Source organism: Fistularia commersonii, chromosome 36, assembly GCF_037954325.1.
Source record: "Fistularia commersonii isolate RoL2024-O1a breed Wild chromosome 36, RoL_Fcom_v1.0, whole genome shotgun sequence".
NCBI classification, from domain to species: Eukaryota; Metazoa; Chordata; class Actinopteri; order Syngnathiformes; family Fistulariidae; genus Fistularia; species Fistularia commersonii.
The window spans coordinates 6,972,983-6,995,000 of NC_141319.1; the positions used below are offsets into that span (position 1 = coordinate 6,972,983).

The 22,018-nt window shown below is 42.7% G+C and overlaps 1 protein-coding gene across 1 annotated transcript in view; it reads right to left on the bottom strand.

The window, feature by feature from the left end:
- Window positions 1-4,934: 4,934 nt before the first annotated feature.
- lrfn2b (leucine rich repeat and fibronectin type III domain containing 2b) overlaps window positions 4,935-22,018 on the bottom strand; it is a 103,620-nt gene continuing 86,536 nt past the window's right edge. The window contains exons 4-5 of the mRNA XM_086143451.1: window positions 21,490-22,018; window positions 4,935-7,790 (exon numbers count right to left, since the gene is read on the bottom strand). The exon at window positions 21,490-22,018 is cut by the window's right edge and continues 868 nt beyond it. Of these exons, the coding sequence (XP_085999577.1) occupies window positions 6,821-7,790; window positions 21,490-22,018 (1,499 nt within the window). The 3' untranslated portion in view covers window positions 4,935-6,820. The remainder of the gene's footprint in view (window positions 7,791-21,489) is intronic.

The following is a 22,018-nucleotide window of genomic DNA, read 5'->3' on the forward strand; positions in this document are numbered from 1 at the left end:
TTATTGTTATTATTATTATTATTATTATTGTTAATTTCCCCATGGATAAATGTTTCCAATTATAATATTATTAGTACAATCAATAATATCATCAGTTCCTCATGGATAAAAATGCAAATTATATAATTATGATTATTCATATATTTCCTCATGGATAGATATTGCCATAAATATTATTTTTGTTATTGTTATTATTAATAATTCCCTCATGGATGAATATTTAAAATTATATCATCATCATTATCAATATTATCAGTTCCTCATTGATAAATCATGCCAATTAAGTTATTATTATATCCTGAGGAATAAACATTTCTGATTATATTATTATTATTATTATTATTGTTATTGTTAATATTATTGGTAATTTCCTCATGTATACGTTTTTCCAATTACAGTATGTAGTATAAAGGTTAATACAATTATTTCCTCAGGCAAAATATTTCTTGATTATTATAATAATTTCAATTTTCTTTTTATTTGATTTTTATTATAATATTTTTATTTATAATATTTCCAAATATATTGTGAATATAATTGTTAATATTATTGTTATTATTAATAATTTATTGGTAATTTCGTTGGATAAACATTACATCTGATTATTATCATCATCATCATTATAATTTATAATTAGAATTATCATCTTATTCGGCTTCTCTGTTAATGTGATATAATTTGAAAACCTTTAATTAGAAAGGCGAGGTTATTTTCATCGGAAATCATGAAATATAAACTTAAAAAGGTTGAAACTCATATTTTTCGTGTATTTTTCCCCGGAGAAATAAGAGTAATGGCACGGACACTGCGTGGGTCTCCACGGGCTGAGAGCGCCCCCTAGTGGCGGCGCGACAGAACTGCACCCTGGAACTGGACGATACTTTTAAATTAACATTTTAATGCTGCGACGACTACTAGAAATATGAGTCATAATGATAATAATTATAATGATTATTTTCTTTTCGGATTTTCTGACATAGCGACATCTAACCAAGTCTAATAAAATATTTTTTTCTTTAATTTAGAGTTTTTCAGATTTCTAAAACATTTTTTTATCTTTATTTCCACATCTTTCATATTCTAAAAAAATAAATATGGTAATGAACCACTATGATTCATTTGCAATTTTTCATTTATCGAAAATCATTTTTAATCTAGATTTTCACTTTTTTTATATCCCAAATAAAAAAAGAAATATGGTATTAAATTAGAGTCTAATAAAATTAATTGATTTTGTTTTGTTTCATTTGAGATTTCAGATATCGAAAATATGTTTTAATCTAGATTTCCACATTTCTCATATCCTTAATAGAATAAAGAAATATGGTATTTAATCTGAGTCCAATGAAACAGATTTTTTTTTTAAATTTGCAGTTGTTCAGATATCAAAAACCTTTTTTTAATCTAGATTTTCACATTTTTCATATCCTTAAAAAATATCGAGAAATATGGTATTAAATCTGAGTCAAATAAAAGAAATCGTTAATTTTTATTCAATTTGCAATTTTTCAGGTTTCGAAAAAAAAATCTAGATATCCACATCATATCTTGAAAAAGTAAAGAAAGATAACAATAAATCTGAGTCTCATTGAATAAACAGAATTTCTTTTTGTTTAATTTTCATTTTTTCAGATATAAATAACATTTTTAATCTACATTTTGACATTGTCTATATTTTAATTAAATTCAGAAATACGGTAATAAACCTGAGTCTAATAAAACAATCGATTTTTTTTTAACTTCATTTGCATTTTGTTTTTAAATCGAAATCATTTTGTAAATCTAGATTTCTAAATTTTTCCATATCCTAAATAAAATAAAGAAATATGGTTGTAAATCTGAATCTGATAAATTTAATTGATTTATTTTGTATCATTTGCAATTTTTCAGATATCGAAAACATATTTTAAACCTAGACTTCCACCTTTTTCATATCCTATCTGTTAATAAATAAATGAATATTTATTGTAAATACTATTATATAATATGAACGTATTATTGCAATAATAAGAAATAATAAGTAATATTAAGTACAAAAATCTTTTATGTATTTCTCTTCATGTTTTAATCAAATAAAGGATTCATTTATCCCCCCCCCCCCGCACTTTGTATTTTATATTATTTATAATTTACAGTCTTGCATGTGTGAACAGACCTGGTCAACAAAGCTGGTCCTGGTTCTGGTCCTGGTCCTGGTCCTGGTCCTGGTCCTGGATGACCAGCGGATGGCAGCAGCGGCCCGTCTGCAGAACGGAGACTGATCGCTATCGATACGATTTAATATTTCGTCATATAAAAGAAAATAAAAGCTGGATTTAGATTTGAGGAAGTTATCAATATTAAATTAAATTAAACGTGATGAATCATGTATTCTGTTTTTATTTGATTTAAAACACCCGGGAAGAAGTGTTGAAAAAAAAGGTATGAACCAGAAAAATCATATTTGTTTTTGATTTTATTATTTGAAAAACTATTATATGATATTTTGCACAAAATATGGAAAAAAATCAATTATTATTTATTATCTGTTTCAACTATTTTGTAATTTATTTTTTTAAATGATCTAATTAAATTAGTTGTAGTTTTTTTACTTTTATTTCATTACTCTATACCATGACATAAAATCAGGAAAATAAGTTATACACATTAAAATATACAATAAAATTTTAAGAGCATAATCAATAACTTAATCGATAATCTATTCAATTACTTTACAATTTATATAAGGCCGATTTTTATTTTACTCCTGAATTTGACATGGAAATTAATATATACACATTCGAATAATCATACAAATATAATAATGACGATTTTAAAATGATAATAGTAGTTTCATATTTGTTCACTCGTAGTAATTCTTTTCAAATATGTCTGTTTTAATAAATGAAGTAATTAATAATATAGTAATTATATTATACCTATTTTATCTTTTATATAAATGACAATGTTGTACTGAATAAATATTTATATACATAAATTCTGTATAATTTACACTAAACCAAATAAAAAAATACAAAGGTGCCAGTTAAATAACACTTTATTTGATTCATTTATGTTTTATTTAAAATTTCAAATTAAAATTAATTAATTAATGCCACTTAAAAACATTCTTATTCAACCGAATTAAGTCTTAAATAAAATTTCATTTTACTTTGTGAACATCAGAACTGACTTCAGTTTTTAAATCTGTAACTATTGCTCATCAAAGAAAAGTTTATGTGATTATTTTAAATCTACGAAAGGGCAAGTCAGAATGTGTAAATTTCATTTTGATTGCAATTTGAAAATATATAAATATGCAAATGGCAAAACAGTTTCGTATTGATTTTAAACTTTTTTTTTTTTTAATATTATTTTTCATCCAATTTTCCTTTGCAGTTTTTACATTTTCTGTCACAGGACTCTGAAAAACGTCTCCACCAATTAATGAATTAAAGTCAGTTAAATCAACCTCAATTTAATTTTGTTACATTATTATTATTATCATTTTTTTTTTTTTTCATCTTAAACTTTCACCTGAAAAGTAAAAGTTGAAGGAGGACATTCATTTCATTTATAATAAATATAACCGCAGTGAATTCAATTTAAATGGATTTAAGAAAGGTAAAGTCAAAATAAGTACCTTTTGAGTAAAGTCAGCTACTTCTGAGTAATCTTCATATAACTTCCAAGTAGGTTCAAGTAACTTCTGAGTAAAGTCAAAGTCACTTCCAAGTAACATAAGAGTAACTTCTGAGTAAAGGCACAGTAACTTATGAGTAAAGTAAAAGTAACTTCTGAGTAACATAAGGGTAAAATGAAAGTAACTTCTGAGTAAAGTCAGAGTAACTTTTGAATAAAGGCAGAGTAACTTCCGAATAACGTAAAAGTAACTTCTGAGTAAAGACAGAGTAACTTTTGAATAAAGGCAGAGTATCTTCTGAGTAAAGTAGAAGTAACTTTCGAGTAACGTAAGAGTAACTTCTGAGTAAAGTCAGAGTAACTTCTGAGTAACGTAAGCGTAAAATGAAAGTAACTTCTGAGTAAAGTCAGAGTAACTTTTGAATAAAGGCAGAGTAACTTCCGAATAACGTAAAAGTAACTTCTGAGTAAAGACAGAGTAACTTTTGAATAAAGGCAGAGTATCTTCTGAGTAAAGTAGAAGTAACTTTCGAGTAACGTAAGAGTAACTTCTGAGTAAAGTCAGAGTAACTTCTGAGTAACGTAAGCGTAAAATGAAAGTAACTTCTGGGTAAAGTAAAAGTAACTTTTGAATAAAGGCAGAGTAACTTCTGAGTGAAGTCAGAGTGAAGTTTGTGGAATTTCCAAGTGAAGGAAACAAAAACAGGTCAAACTTGTTTAAACAGGAAGTGATTCCATCCACAGCCATGCTTGCGTCCCGGTCGCCATGGCGATCGGACCTCCTCAGACCTGGACGTCCCGAACCCTGGGAGATGCTGGTCTTGGTCCTCCTCCGTCCTGCGACCAACCTCAACCAGCAATTCTGACTCTCACGCATTAATAAAGATATTTTTTTTGACAATTTCCTCCGACTTCAGTGGCATTTCAGCACCATTTAAATCGGCATTTTGGAAAACTGTATAAATGTCACGAATTAAAAAAGGAAAACAACACACACACACACACACACACACACACACACATAGATACACTCCACACCCACGTCTGTGTTTTTTTTTTTTTTCCAATTTTATCTTGAGTAGCAAAAAAACAACAAATCCAAACACACAAACATGTTTTTGTACAGTTCGGGGCTCGGACGTGAGCGTCGCCGTGGCAACCCCCCCCCCCCCCCCCGCAAGACGTTGCACCCGGAAAAACGGCGTAGAAAAAAGAAATCCCATATACAGAGAACGTCTGCGGGCGCAGTCAAGTCAGGATTATTGTAATGGTTGCTGTGGAAACAACCGCGGGGGGTCAGGGGTCAGGGGTCAGGGGTCAGAGGTCGTCTCGTCGACATCATGCAACTTGACGGAAGCAAAAGACATTTTGTCCGGACTGCAAAGACGCTCCTCTTCCTCGGACGTGGCGTCTTCGTCCCTGGACCGAGATCTGGATCCTGGGCAGGTTTGGGGGGGGGGGAGGCCGCCATTTTTTATTTTATTTTTATTTATCTATTTTTTTATTTCATTTTTTTTACTGCTTGATATTTTTTTGTTTAAAAAAAAAACAACTGCATTTATACAGTAAATACTGCCTGTGAGGTGCAGTACTTCTGCTTTCCAGGTAGGTTTAAAAAAAAAGAAAAAAAGATAAACAGAAACTGGTCTCTGGTAACCATGACAACCCCTCTGACATCATCAGATCCTGCAGCGAGTGACGCTCGGGGGCTAATCAATAAGAACGATTAACGAAATGAGCGGAGCTGATTAATTATCATATTAATGCTGGGATTAATTTATTATTATTATCAATGTTATGATAATTATTATTATTATTGATAAGAATATTATTAATATTAAATAATAATACCATCAATAATATAATAATACAATATATTATAACAATAACGTTATTATTGTTATTATCATAATTATAATTAGATGATATATAATTTTATTTGTGATTATTCCAGGTCTTAAACACTTTGACCTCTGACCTTTGATGGCCGCCCCAATAAAAGCGAGGTCAAGATACAAAAAAAAAAAAAAAAAAAAAAAGGTGAAAAACAGAATGTTTGCCGAATGTATAAAAATAAAATTTAAAAACAAATTCAATGAAATATAAAACGTCCGATTTGCCAATTTTTGGCTTTTTCTTATTATTATTTTTCTCTTTTTCCAAAAAAAAAAAAAACACCTCTGGCTGTACAGATGGAGGTTTTTTTTCTTTTAAATACTCTACGCAGTCACGTGACGTTTCATATAGCATACAGAAGTACTTTGTGACCCCTCAAATATATATATATATATACATATATATACATATATATATGTTTTATATATATATGTGTATATATATATACACATATATATGGAAAGTAAAACGTATTCACATACAACGCTGTCAAATCTTTTAAGTCTTGCGGAGCCGCGTCAGCGTTCAGTCTGGAAGGAGGTGAATATTACAATATTTACGTGGGGCTTCCAGGTGGCGCCCCCTTGTGGTCGGAGGACTGAAGGCCGGCGGTGGATCTTTGCGTTTGACCAGCAACATTGAGATGTATAAAAACAAACAAACAAAAAATAATAATTTCCATGCCGCCCGTCCTCCGCGGTGAGTCCACCTGCCGGGAGGATTCAGGGTTTTTTTTTGTTTTTCGAACCCGAGGAGAAGGTTCCGGATCGGGTCCAGGAAGGAGAACCTCGGCGCCCAATCAGACCTCCCGATAGAGGAACGCCGCTTGCTTTGCCGACTCGTTTTCTCCTGCCGTCGGGGTCTGGACTGTCATTGGACAGGAGGCGGGGTTCAGCCTGGACCAATCACAGGGCCTCATACGTGGACATACAACTCCTGCCCCTCCCGTCTGGAGACGTCCTTCTCGCCGGGAGGCAGAAGATCCGACCGCTGGTTCCTTCAAAGCGCTGTGAAATGGCGTGGAGGGTGGAGACTCTTAAACCCCGACTTGAAGGTCACACTTTCAGGATGTGGATCCCCTAGTGGACCTCCCGCTTCTTCTCCAGATGTTCCGACAGGAACTCCCCGGTGGCTAGAAAGCTCGGATAGCGGTCGCTAGTTCTGGGGCGCGACCTTTTCTTTTTAGATCCGCTGTCGATCGCTCAGACCTGAGACGGGGGAAAGCGAAGCGCTTCTAAAGATACCGGACTCCTCCTGAAGCGTCCCCGCCCCTGGACCCGCCGCCCCCTTTTCTTTATTTTGGCTAGACAGTACTCTCCATCACCCAGTCTGCGCTGTCAATCGTCCCCTTGCTCCCCCCGAGCTCCGCCTCCTCCTCGCACTGCAGCAGCATACCGTTCACCGACATGCTCCTCTTAGTCCAGATGCTGCTGATGCGCCTCGGCTTGCTCCGCGCCTGGACGGCGCCGCCGCCCGACACGTCCCCGATGTCGAAGGACTGGCTCCGCCTCAGCCGGGAGTCCAGAGGCAGCATGAGGAGCCGGTTGAGGCTGGAGTCCAGCGTCCGGCCCAGCAGGGGTTCCCTGTCCGTGCGGGGCTTCTGCGCCGAAGACGACCCCTTGGCGCCGGCGCCCGAGGGACCCGGGTCCCGGCCCGGCACCCCCCTTAGCTCCAGCGAGGTGAACGCGCCCAGGAGGTGGTCCAGGTTGGAGCGGGGCACCGAATGCGCCGAGCGCCAGATGCTAGCCAGCGTGGTGTTGGGGCTGTAGGAGCGTCCGGCCACCGAGCCCGACGAGGACGAAGAGGAGGTGAGGCTGCTCTGGAGCGAGCCGCACTTGAACTCCACCACCTCGTCCTGCAGCGTGACCTTGGCCTTCACCTTGGGCTCCGCCGGCGGCTGGACCAGGAGGCCGTTCTGGCCGAGGCGCCCGCCGTTGGTCTGAGAGTGCGTGTCGCTGACGCTGGTCAGCTTCCCCGCCGGGGGTTCGGCGTCGGCGGCCTTGTAGCGCACCATGAGGATGACGATGAAGACGAGCAGCGTGGCCACGATGACGCCCCCGACCACCAGGATCATGGTTCCGCCCAGAAGCTGGCTGGGCAGCGACTGGCACTGGGGGTAGTCGTCCTGGGTGAAGAAGTGCGTGCAGCCGACCACGTTGGTGGCGGTGAGCGTGGTGGCCGAGTCGTCCCAGGCGGCCAGGACGCACAGGTCGTAGCGGGTCCCCGACACCAGGTTGGTCACCAAGAAAGCCTTGCTGGAGGCCGGGATCATCCTGGAGGGGGAGGGGAGAGGAACGTTAGAAGCATACCGCTTTCACTTCAGAGCAGAATTTCCAGGAAGGGCGCGTACCTAGAAGGGGAGGGGGGGAAGCACAGTGCAGATACCCGGCTGCGGTAGGTAATCCAAGACTCGCTGTGTGGTTTTTCATTAAATCTGAGCCAGCACCCCCCCATCTCAACCCCCCCCAACCCCCATCTGCACTGTTTGCATTCCAAAGGAGCTCCTCTCCGCAGCCACGACTTGGCTTCCAACAAAAACGCTAACGGTAATTAGCTTTATCTGGAGGAGCCATCTGTCTTGCTGTCTTGGGGGTGTTGGTGGGGGTTAAACCGAGGGGCTCCGTGGCAGAAAAACAAATTCGCGGTGAAACGGTTTTGCTAGCAAAGCGCGTTCGTCACGGCGCCGTTCCAACGGGGGGTCGCGCTTTGGGGACCGGTTCACGTCAAGAGTGGGGGATCCTGGAGCTTCGGGGACCACGCCAGGCGTGGAATAATCTGTTCTTCTGAGCTGATCTGAAGACCTTCTGCAGATGGATCCAGGAGTCACTTGGGTCCTGGAGATGGCGGCGGCGGCGGCGTTGGCATCTTCTTCTCTTCGCAAAGGTACCTCGGGCCCTGACTGTGACAGGCTGTTCTCTGGCAAGGTGGGTGAATATCAGGGTACCTGAAGGTGTCCATGCCTCCTCGCAGGTCTTCCAGGATCCAGAAGCTCCACGACCAGACCTGCAGGTGGTGCCGGTGAGCCAAATTTTTCACAACAATTTCACAAGAGTCGCTGCAGATCCGGCTTCTCAGAAGAAGAAGAAGAAGAAGAAGAAGAAGAAGAAGAAGAAGAAGAAGAAGAAGAAGAAGGTGCCACAGTCCGCCGCCGCCGCCCCTCCCCTCGGCAACCGTTCCTCGGCAACCGTTCTAATTAATTCCGGCTTCGTTTGCATCCAGGTGGGTTCGCTGGTTTCTAATTGGCCGCTTCGAGCGCAGGCGGGGCTCGCCATTGGTCGGGCAGATAGAAAATCACACAGGAAGGAGGTTTAAGCTCCGCCTCCTGCAGACTCATCTTTTTATTTCAGTGAGAATCATGCTTCGCTTTGATGGAGCAGCTTCATCACCCTCTTCTTCTTCCTCTTCTTCTTCCTCTTCTTCTTCCTCCTCCTCTTCTTCCTTCTCTTCCTCCTCTTCTTCCTCTTCTTCTTCTTCTTCTTCTTTTTCCTCCTCCTCCTCCTCCTCTTCCTCCTCTTCTTCCTCCTCCTCCTCCTCTTCTTCTTCCTCCTCTTCCTCCTCTTCATCTTCCTCCTCTTCTTCCTCTTCCTCCTCCTCCTCTTCTTCTTCCTCCTCCTCTTCTTCCTTCTCTTCCTCCTCTTCTTCCTCTTCTTCTTCTTCTTCTTCTTTTTCCTCCTCCTCCTCTTCTTCTTCCTCCTCTTCTTCTTCCTCCTCTTCTTCCTCCCAGCAGGACAAACCCAGTCAAGGTCGCACCGAATGCTCTTTTGTCCCATTGATTCAGTTGAAACTCAGCCGAAGCTGCGCCGGGGATTTTTTTTATTATGCTTATATAAGCAATGCCCCCCCCATCCCTGCCCCCCCGACACACACACACACACACACACACACACACACACACACACACACACACACACACACCTCCTCCCCCGACGGTCCTAATGGGCCGTGGCATTTCGGCGTCCGTCGCGGCCCCGGCTATTTCCTGCTCCGTGATGAAACACACCCCTAACACTAGGAATGGATGAGTGTGTTAGCGGTGAACATCAACGGACATGTGTGTGTGTGTGTGTGTGTGTGTCGCCCCCACCACCAACACACACATGTACAGGCTCATTAAAAAGAGAAGATAAAGGATACGGGAGACGACTGCCTGACAGGTTGTGTCGGATTTTCAAAATAAAAGAATGAAAAGTAAAAAGGCGGCAGGACGACGTGCTGAAGAATCATCTCAAAATAAAACAAAATAACCACCAGCGGTGCGACGCCATTGAGAAAACTACCGGGAAATAACACCATGACGGGGGAACGGTTGTTTAAACGAGCAAATGAATTGTTACATGTATATTTTAGTTGTTGATAGCATGAGCTTAGCATATGTAGCATCTCTATATGTAGCATGAATGACAGGATGAATGTCGACATGACATGTGAAGGAGTGATTGGCTGTGTCTGTATCTCATTTGTGACTAAGATAAGATGTTTACATATAGCATGGATGACAGGACGAATGTCTACATGATGGTGAATGACAGGGTGAATGGTTGTGTCTCTATATTACTTGTGAATGAGTGAATATCTGTATGTCTCCATATCAAGTGTGAATGAAAGGCTGAATGGTTGTGTCAACATGTAGCATGAATGACTGGATGAATGTCTCTACATGAGGCGTGAATGAATGATTGACTTGTGAATGAAAGGGTGAACGGATGAATGTCTCTACATGACGTGTGAATGAGTGACTGAATGACTGTATACGACAGGTGAATGAATGGATGAATGTACACATGATGCATGAATGAGTGAATGAATGATTGACTTGCGAATGGAAGAACGTCTCTACATGACGCGCGAATGACCGGATGAATGTACAAATGATACGTGAATGAATGAGTGAATGATTGACTTGTGAATGAAAGGGTGAACGGACGAATGTCTCTACATTACGCGTGAATGAGTGAGTGAATGGATGAATGTACACATGATGCGCGAGTGAATGACTGTCTTGTGAATGAAAGGCTGAATGGATGAGAGTGAATGAGTGAGTGAATGATTGAGTTGTGAATGAAAGGGTGAATGGACGAATATCTCTACATGCCACGTGAATGACTGGATGAATGTCTACATGATGCGTGAATGAGTGAGTGAATGACTGTATGTGACGCGTGACTGACTGAATGAATGGATGAGTGTACACGTGACACATGAATAAGTCAGTGAGTGAATGATTGACTTGTAAGTGAAGGGGTGAATAGACGAATGTCTCTACATGACGCGTGAATGAGTGGGTGAATGGATGAATGTACACATGATGCGTGAATGAATGACTGTCTTGTGAATGAAAGGGTGAATGGACGAATATCTCTACATGACACGTGAATGACTGGATGAGTGTCTCTACATGATGCATGAATGAATGACTGAATTACTGTATATGACGCATGAATGAATGGATGAATGGACACATGATGCATGAATGAGTGAATGAATGATTGACTTGCGAATGGATGAATGTCCCTACATGACGTGTGAATGAGAGAGTGAATGGCCGTGTTTCTATATGTAGCATGAATGACAGGATGAACGTCTACATGATGTATGAATGAGCGAGTGAATGATTGCATGTGAATGAGTGAATGACGTGTGAATGAGAGGGTGAATGTCTGCATGCCTCTACGTGACGCGTGAATGACAGGATGAACGTCCCTGAGTTACGTGTGAATGAGAGGGTGAATGGCGGTACTTTCACAGAGTAAGGATCCGCTCCCGGCGGACGCAGCTTCGCAAAGTCAGAGGCAAACTTCCCTTTTGTAAACACAGATAAAGATGGCGACCGGAATCTAATTTCCAGCCCAAATTGAAGTCACGGCCCGCCTCGTTTGTTTCCCGACGCCGGAGACGAGCGCCGTCCTAATCCGCCTCTAATTCGCCGCGCTCCCGCCCAGAACGTCCCAGCGGACTTTACGGCGCCCGTTTCGTTTTAGAAAAGAAAATCAACCAATCAGAGCTCAAGGCAGGCCAGGAGGCGGGGCTTAAGCCGGACCGCTGCCTGTCAATCAGATGGGCAAGAAACAGTCAAAGGAACTGCTTACTGTTGTAGTACTGGGAGTAGTACTGGTAGTACTACTAAGTAGTAATAGAAGTGGTGCAGCAGAAGATCAGTACTAGTTGTGGTAGTAGCAAAAGAAGTGGTGGTAGCAGAAGTAGTAGTAGTGGTAGTTTTGGCAGCAGACACAACAGTAACGGTAGTAGTCGCAGAAGTAAAAGGAGCGGCAGAGGCGCTAGTAGTAATACTAGTAGTAGTACTTGTAAATAGCAAAAACATTAATTCCAGAAGCAGGTCAGTAGTAGTAGTAGTGGTGATGGAAGCAGTAGTAGTAGTAGTAGTACTCATAAATTGCAATAGCAGTAGTTTCAGTAGCAGATCAGTAGTAGTAGTAGTAGTGGTAGAAGTAGTAGTACTTGCAAATTGCAATAGCAGTAGTTACAGTAGTAGATCAGTAGTAGTGGTAGTAGTAGTAGTACTCATAAATTGCAATAGCAGTAGTTGCAGTAGCAGATCAGTAGTAGTAGTGGTGATGGTTAAGTAGTAGTATAAGTACTCCTAAATAGCAATAGCAGTAGCTGCAGTAGCAGATCAGTAGTAGTAGTAGTAGTAGTAGTAGTGGTGGTGGTGGAAGTAGTAGTAGTGGTAGTTTTGGCAGCAGACACAACAGTAATGGTACTAGTCTTAGTAGTAAAAGGAGCAGCAGATGCACTGGTAGTAATACTAGTAATAAAGTCACCGTCAATAGTAGTAATTGTAGAAGAAGAAGAAGAAGAAGAAGAGTTCCCTCCCTCAACTCCTCTACGGCCACCTGGTTTGATTATATGTGTGTGTGTGTGTGTGTGTGTGTGTGTGTGTGTGTGTGCATCTCCAGCGGTCTGTTTGACACTTTCCCTCCTTCCAGGGCTTTTAATTGGTCGTCATACGACTGCATTTTTTTTAAAATAAAAATAAATACCAACGAAGTGCAGTCACCTGTTCTCCTGAACATCTCCTCCATCTCCTCCACCTCCTCCACCTCCTCCACCTCCAACCCTTGGATGTTCTCTCACCCCTCCCTTCTTCCGACGGCGAAAAACTGCTTCTCGCTAAAACTTTGGAGCACCTCAGAACAGAAGAGGTTCCAGGTATGACTTCTGTCAGATGTATAAATATAAACCCAGCAGATTGACAGCGGCACATTGTTAGAGTGTGTTCTGTTGTGAAGTTCTCCAGACCCTCAGGCCCGTTCCTTCCTCCAGCTAACAATATGCCAGTCATGGAAAGTGGAGCAGCGATAACATTGTCCTGCAACCGCGGTGATTGAAGAGGAAATAGCTGACAACTCCTTCTTCTTGCGGCGCCTCAACGCACACACACACACACACACACACACACACACACACGGAAAGTCGAGCGGGCCGACGCATTTACGTTCCCTCAAATCCCGGCAGCTGTCGTTCTCTCATGTTCCGCTTTCGTATTCGTCTTCTCAAGTCGTCGTTCTTTTCGGCACTGCGCCCGCCGGTTGGCGGTATGCTTGTTGAGGCGCCAGGTGCAGTTTTAGCCCGCCTTCCCCCACTGAGATTTCGGCGCTGACGCTTTTGATTTAGCAGATGAGCTATGATCTGTGTCGTACGTTAGCCACATTAGCATTAGCCGTATGTGTGGTAGCCACATTAGCGTTAGCCACGTACCTCCTGATCATCTGTATCTGGGTATTTGATACCCGCTGTTTTATCACTGCAGTGACCATCTTCACACCTTCCTCAGATTCCTTCATTGATTGATGCACCTCAGGCTGCTAAGATGACCCTTTAACATGTGACAACCAAATTACGGGTTAGCGTGAATTTCTTTTTGAGTCTACAGCAGACTTCCCTCTCTCAGGCCACCTGGTCCAGTTGTTCTGGGGCACGCCGGCCTGGAGACATAGTCCCTCCAGCGTGTCCTGGGTCTACCCTTGGGCCTCCTCATGGTTGTTGGGCATGCCTGGAGCACCTCACCAGGGAGGCGTCCTGTATAGGAAGCCTCCTCATCGGACTCCTCTCCACGTGGAGGAGCGGCGACTCTACTCTGAGCCTCTCTGGGATGGCCTCCTCACCCTTTCTCCAAGGGAGAGCAGATCATTCAGCCGCTTGGACCTTGTTCTTTTGATCACAACTGGTGACCATTGGTGAGGGGAGGAACCCAGAACCACCGGAGATCTGAGAGATTTGCCTTTTGTCTCAGAGAGTCCGCATCCCTGCTGATGTCCATCTCCTATTCCACCCTCCCCTCCCTTGTAAACAAGACCCTGAGATAGCTGAACTTCTCTACTCTGGACCTCCTCCATGACCCGAGGCGGACACTCCACCCAGTTACGGCTCAGAACCACGGCCTCTGATTTGGAGGTGCCGATCCTCATCCTGACCCCTTCATATTCTGCAAACCAGAATAAGAGATGAAGGAGATGAAGCCATGAGACCACACTGTCTGCAAAAAGGCCCTGGTGGAGTACAACCCTCACTGGAAACGAACCTGACTTACAACCAACAATGCGGACCGTGCTCTTGCACCGAGCATACAAAGACTGAACAGGCCATATTTCAGGGTTCGGTACCCTGTACTCCCGGAGCAACCCCCAACAGGACTCCCCACGGGACATGGTTGAATCCCCTCTCCAGGTCCACTAACCATGTGGACTGGTTGGGCAAACGCCCATGCGCCCTCAAGGAACCTGCGGATGTAGAGCCGGTCCACTATTCCACAACCAGGACCAAAACCACATTGCTCCTCCTGCGTCCAAGGTACCCTTCCATCCAGCACCCCTGAGTGGACTTTTCCAGAGAGGCTGAGGAGTGTGATCCCTAAGAGGGGGGATCATCACCCCGGTCTGCCGATCCAGTGGCACTGCCCCAACAACATCCAGACCCTCAGTGGATCTCACCCACCCCTGAGGCCCCGCCACCAAGGCGCTTCCTGACTACCTCACCAACAAAAGAGGAAGTTAAGACTTGCTTAGCTAGCTTGCTAAGCAGATCTTGCCAAGCACTACGGCACGATTAAGTCGACCATCTGTACCATCTGGAAGGACTAAGATGCGCTTAAGATGGCTGATGTGGCTAAAAGGGGGGCTACGTTAATGAAGGAAATTATTCTTAGTTTGGATGAATGACAGACAGCTAAGTGGAGATAGCTTTAGTGTTAGCGTTAGCGAGGGTCAAGGAATCAAGGATGATCTTTAAGTCCTTTCTATATTTTTGCCCCAAATGAACCCCAAAAAAAGGTTTCAAAGAATGCAGCTTGTTTTTGGAGCTGGAGAACGGATCAGTGGGGTTCACACAGACTTCAAATGGAAATATTGATTCGGTCCGCCGAGATTTTGGTTTGTGAATCAAAGAATGAAATAAATTTGTAAGCCGAGGTCCTGCTGTGTGTCAACCTTGTGTCTGAACTAGTTAGTTAGTTGGTTAAATGGCACTGTGGCGAAACCTAACTATAACTAGCCATGCCTATCAACTAGTGTTGTACCCCAAGACAAGGGATTTGGATACTTGCATGAATTTCACGCTAATTTTTGTCAGTTAGCTCACTTAGCCGCTACTTAGCATTAGCATGGAGGTCGTTCTGGGTCTGTTTTTTTTTTCTTTTTTTGCTTCTTGGAGGAGAAAGACGGCGGGACGGTTCCGCAGGACGCCGCTCGGAAAAGACTCCAATTTAAGGTTACGGCTAATTTTTTTGGTCGTGAACTCGGCGGCGGAATCCTTGATTGCGGCGTAAAGAAAACGAGGTCATTAAGAGCCGCTCCTCGCCACGCGCCGCCTGAGCTCTCGGAGGCGGAGGCAGGATCGCGGGTAAACATTTCCCTCAATTTCAGACCCGATGACTTGGAGATCGGCGGAGGCGTCGACGCTCGGTGAACTTCCGGCGCTCTCGCCGTTTTGTTGCGAGCGGCTGATTGCGGCGTCTTTCAGAGGAGGCGCCGGAAAATCGCCTGGTTATCATCATTTGTTCCATTATTCTGCTCCGAGACGACGGAGACAAACAAACGGGTTGTCGGAGGACAAAGCAGGAGTGGAACATTCGCAACGACTACAAACCCTTTTGTTTGAGCACGAGGTTGAAAAGACATGTTTTGCAAAGCAGGGACCCTCCTGTGGTCGGCTGGGGTTCTTCAAGAGAGGTTCTAGAGCCGCACCTGGATTCAAGGCTGGACTGGATCCTTCAGACCGTACACTGGATGACAGCATCAAACCGGGTCACCTATAGGACCCGAATCCAGAAAGGAGATCTAAATGCAGAAAGAGGATCCAAATCCCGAAAGAGGATTTAAATCCAGAGGGAAGATTCTGAATCTGGAAGGAAAATCCGAATCCAGAATAGGAAAAAAAAAGAAAAAGAAAATTGACCAGAATCTAGACATTACATTTGAATTCTGATGAAAAAAAAAAGACCTGAATCCAGAAATAACATCGAAATGCAGAAAGAAGATCTGAATCCCGAAAGATTCAAATCCAGAGGGAAGATTCTGAATATGGATAGAATATTGGGAATCCAGAAAAAAAAAATGTGAACAAACTAAGAACATTTGAATCCAGAAGGAAGATCTAAAATACAGACAGAAGACTTTAACACAAAAGGAAGATCCAAAAAAATCCAAAAAAGAAGATTCTGATTCTGGATAGAAGATCTAAATCTGTTGAAAAAATAACCTGAATCCAGAAAGAAGATTCAAATCCAAAGGGACGATTCCGAATAAGGATAGAAGATGTGAATCCAGAAAAAAAAAATTCTGATCAAACCAAGAACATCTGAATCCAGAAGGAAGAAAATGAAATCCAGACAGAAGACTTAAATTCAGGAGGACGATCGGAAAATAAATCCAAAAAGATGATTCTGAATCTAGATAGAAGATCTGAATGTATTGAAAAATGACCTGAATCCAGAAAGAAGGAAGATCTGAACAAAGAAGGAAACATCTGGATCCAGAAAGAAGATCCAAATCTGAAAAGGATTTTAAGCCACAAAAAAAAGCTCTGGATCAAGAACGAAGATTCTGAATCCAGATGGAAGATCTGAATCTCGAAAAAAAAAAAAAAAAAATCCACAGCACGTAAAAAACTACATTCCAAATTCTGGTTTGAGACGTGCGCGCGCGCACACACACACACACACACACACACACACACACACACACACACACACACACACACACACACACACACACACACACACAGCTCAATCATCCAAGTTCCTAATTGGCTGAAAACTAAATATTCACCTTCTCTTCTGAGTTCCACAGCCTGCATCGCTACTCCCTTGATTTCTGTAATTATCGTGTTCCTTAACGACGCGCTTTAAATCACTGGAAATCAGGAGGAGGAGAAGAAGAAGAGCACATCTTCGTGATTCCACCACGAGGAAAATTACACTCCGGATACATTTCAGAGAAATCACTCCGGAAAGGAACTCTGGCCGAGCGACAGTTTTCCCGTTTCTGCCGGAGATTATCTATGATTCTTCAGCAAATGAACCGCCAAACCGAGAGAAAGGGAACCAAGGAACTGGGGCTCTGAGTGGATCCAAAGGAGGAAACTCTTCCAGGGGAAAATCAGTGCCAGAGAGAAAAAGCAAAAAATAGAGATTAAACCAGAAAGATGGCACAGAAAAGAACGTTAGCTAATTGATATTAGCGAGCTACAGGATCCGGAGCTTCAGTGTCGCACGTCCTCTCTATGAATCTCTTCACTCAGTGAGGACGATCACAAGCTTGGCTAGCTTAGCGACGCTACATCGGGGGAAACAGCAATTTTAATTGAAACGCACGGCTGCTCATGCTAACCATTAAAACAATGCAAAAAGTGAGCGGTTTGGGTAAGGGAAAAAAATTACTGGTCGGGTGATCTTCTCTGCTAATGCTAATGCTAATGTGAATGCTAAACATTACAAAAAATGCACAAACTCTTAGTGGTTAGGGTAAGGAAAAAATAACCAATCTGGCGATCTTCTCTGCTAATGCTAATGCTAACCATTAAAAAATGAAACTTGCCCAAACTCTAAGTTGTTAGGGTAAAGAAAAAGAATAACTGGTCTGGTGATCCTCTCTGCTAATGCTAAGGCTAATGTGATTGCTAATCATTACAAAAAATTCTCAAACCCTTAGTGGTTAAGGTAAGGAAAAAAGAAAACCTGGTCTGGTGATCCTCTGCCAATAATTTTAATAATGCTAACCATTATAAAAAAATGCACAAAGTAAGTGGTTAGGGTAAGGAAAGAAAAAACTAGTCTGGTGCTGTTCTCCGCTAATGCTAATGCTAATGCTAATGCTAATGTGAATGCTAACCATTACAAAAAAATTGCACAAACTCTAAGTGGTTAGAGAAGGGAAAAAATAGCTGGTCTGGAGATCTTCTCTGCTAATGCTAATGCTAACCATTAAAACAATGCAAAAAGTAAGTATTTAGGGTAAGGGGAAAAAATAACTGGTCTGGTGATCTAATCTTTGCAGTTGACAGTTAACAGTTAAGACAATTCATATTTCATTGTATTTCTTATTCTTCCTCCTTCCTACTATTAGCTATTACTGTTATGTTTTTGTTTGAAACTGGCACAACAATTTCCTTCGGGATAAATCAAGTTGTTCTCATTCTCATTCTCTGCTAATGCTAACGCTAGCTATTAAAAAAAACCCTCACCCAAACTCTCAGGGGTTAGGGTGAGGAAAAAAGTAACTATTCTGGTGATCCTAAATGCTAACGCTAATGCTAATGCTAACCATTAAAAAAAAAAATCCACACAAATTGTACGTAAGCGTTTGTGGTAACAAAGAAAAATAACAGAAGAGCTGAACCGAGAGCTTCCGCCTCCCGAGACCCCGACCCAGATCAGCAGCAGAAGACGTCCGTCTGGATAAAGCGTCCGAAAACGACGGCGAGCTCTCGTTAGCGGCGGTCTCACACTCCCGATTGGAACGCCACACTCCAGGAGCTAATCCTGAAAGCATTAGCATCTCGCGAGGCTAACTAACCTCACCAGCTACTTCAGGAACACCACTCCAATTTAACCGCTTCATATTCGGCTAAGGCACTACAGCAGCGAGATGTTGGAAGTTCACCGCTCATAAAAAAAAAAAAAAAAGACATGGCGGCGAGCAGATTGGACGGCGGCGGTGGCGCGTTAGCTGCCCCCCCCCTCGGGGGAATCCATCATCACAAGCTGATGTCGTTCCACGAGGGGCTTTAAGAATTGATTGAAAGTGTTGGAGCATTTTAATTCGTTTCACTGTTTCGCCACCTGAGCCTCTCCTCCTGGCGGCGGATAAAAATATGGAGGCACGTGCGACGCATCCCTTCCTTCTTCTTCTTCTTCTTATTCTTCTTCTGCGCTGCGGCAACTCATTTGCATGTTTATAAGAGGCGCCGCCGGCCACTCCTTTCACGTTCCTCGGACGCAAACGCATTAACCGGATGGAATCAATCCTGTTTGCCGTGGAGCGAGAAAGTTTATTGCCGTGTTATTATCAGCGCCCGGTAATGAAAGGAAATACGGCGCCGAAGGGAAGGCGGCTGCCTGCAGGCGGCGACCGGCGGTGTTTCCTTTCCGCGAGGGGGAAACCGATTCACTCGGGAACGAGTAATTGGATTGTTTTGTCCTGTCGGGCGGCGGCGCCGGGATACAAACCCCCGTGTAATACGGTTAGATCTCCGGATCGACCCGACGGCGGCCCAATCGGAGCGGTTCCGGTATGCTCGCAAGCAGGGGGGCGACTTTGCAGGTGCGATAAAAATTCTGGGAACGACCCCGATTTTTACCTCCATGCGAGCATACCGGAAAAATTCAGGTCGGGTTTTAGCGGCCAGCTAATATGGATTCTGCAACCTTGTTCCGATTTGAACGTCCGGATTCTGGATCCAACTGGAGTTTGGAAGGACTTTACTACCAGGATGTGTGTAGGAGGTCACTGGAAAGTATGAGTAGCAGTAACAGTATTCAGGGCGCCCAGGTCGACTCGCAATGAGCCCTGATACTGATCTATGTAGCGCTTTTCTCAGCAGTTCTTGAAGCAAGGTTCTAGAGCCGCAGGTGGAACCTGACAGCACCTGGACATGGCTAGGTTTCGAGGCTAGACCGGATCCTTTAAACCGTACACTGAACTGTGAGGTGACGAGAGGATGGAACCGGGGAACCTACAAGACCCGAATCCAGAAAGGAGATCTGAATCCAGAAAGAAGGCTCTGAATCTGGATGTAAGATCTGAATCCAGAAAGAAGGCTCTGAATCTGGATGTAAGATCTGAATCCAGAAAAATAATCTGAACCAAGAAAGAACATCTAAATAACAAAAAAAGAACATACGAATTCACAAGAAGGATTCGGATCCAGAGGCAAGATTCTGAATCTGAATGGAAGAACTGAATCCAGAAAAAAAACATAACAAAAAAAACTGAATTTAGAAAGAAGATTCCGAATCCCGAAAATCCCGAAAAACTCCCGAAATCCATATTCAGAAAAAAAAAGAGATCTGAATCCAGAAATAACATCTGAATGCAGAAAGAAGATCTGGATCCAGAAAGGGGATTCAAATCCAGAGGGACGATTCTGAATCTAGATGTAAGATCTAACTCCAGAAAAAAAAAAATCGGAACCAAGAAAGAACGTCTAAATTACAAAAAAAAGAACATACGAATCCACAAAAACGATTCAGATCCAGAGGGAAGATTCTGGATCACAATGGAAGAACTGAATCCAGAAAAAAAAAAACCCAAACTTGAATCTGGACAGAAGATTCCGAATCCTATATCCTGAAATCTATATTCAGAAAAAAAAAAAGAAAAAAGATCTGAATCCAGAAATAACATTGAAATGCAGAAAGAAGATCTGGATCCAGATCCAGAGGGAATATCCTGAATCTGGATGGAAAATCTGAATCCAGAAAAATAAAAAAAAAACAAAAACAAAATATTAAATCTGAACAAACCAAAAAGATCCAAATCCAGACAAAAAAAGATTCAAATCTAGAGGAGAAATCAGATCAGATCTGAGTAGAAAATCCACAAAACATGAAAAAACTACATTCTATATTCTGGTTTCACACACACACACACACACACACACACACACACACACACACACACACACACACACACACACACACTACAAAACAGTCCCCTTATGGAAAAACAACGCAGATGGAGGTTTTAATGAAATTTGCAGTTCGACTGCATCACCATGGTAACGTCAAGTTTTATGGATGGATGGAAATGCAGATAAACAGAACGATATACAGATGGATGATAGATAGATAGATAGATAGATAGATACGTTATTGATCGATCAATACATAGATAGATAGATAGATTATAGATCAATCAATAGATAGATAGATAGATACGTTATTGATCGATCAATAGATAGATAGATACATAGATAGATAGATAGATATGTTATTCATCGATCAATACATAGATAGATAGATAGATTATAGATCAATCAATAGATAGATAGATAGATAGATAGATACGTTATTGATCGATCAATAGATAGATAGATAGATAGATAGATAGATAGATAGATAGATACGTTATTGATCGATCAATAGATAGATAGATAGATGGATAGATAGATAGATAGATAGATAGATAGATAGATAGATACGTTATTGATCAATCAATAGATAGATAGATAGATAGATAGATAGATAGATAGATAGATAGATACGTTATCGATTGATCAATAGATAGATAGATAGATAGATAGATAGATACGTTATCGATCGATCAATAGATAGATCGATCAATAGATAGATAGGTGGATGGATGTTGTGCTTTTTTGCCGTGACATTGAAAAGGACCCGACGACTCGACCAGAAGACGTCTGATCCCAAGCAGCGGTTTAGCGGTTTAGCATTTTCCCTCCAGCTTCTGCTTCTCTATTCCAGCAGGTTTTGGCCACGACGACCGGCGGACACTCTACCTGTAGATGAGAACCTCGTCGTCGGAGCAGTTGTACTGCAGCTGGTACATCTTCACCTTCGGCGCGGACTTGCCGACCGTCCACTTCACCACCGCCGACACGGCGGTGACGTCGGACACGGCGACGGCCTTGTCCGGCGTTCCCTTCGGCGCCCCCTTGCCGGTCCTGGTGGCGCCCGTGATGTCGGAGAGACGGGATTTGGGCTGAACCGGCTGGCCGGTGCCGTTGCTGAGGTGCGGGAGCTGGACGACGGAGACCTCCACGGGCGCCGTGGACTCCCCGGCCACGTTGGCGGCGATGCAGGTGAAGGTACCGTAGTCTTGGGAGGTGGCGATGGCGATGCTGAGGGTGCCGTTGCCGTAAACGGCCGTGCGGGACGAGTTGCCGAGCAGCTGGTCGTCGGGGGCGATCCAGTGGATGGTCGGCGAGGGGTCTCCGGTAGCTTCGCAACGTAGGCTTGCGGTCTGACCCTCCAGGACCAGCATTCTGTGGGTGTGCTGGGTGATGAGCGGCGGCTGACACAGGAACT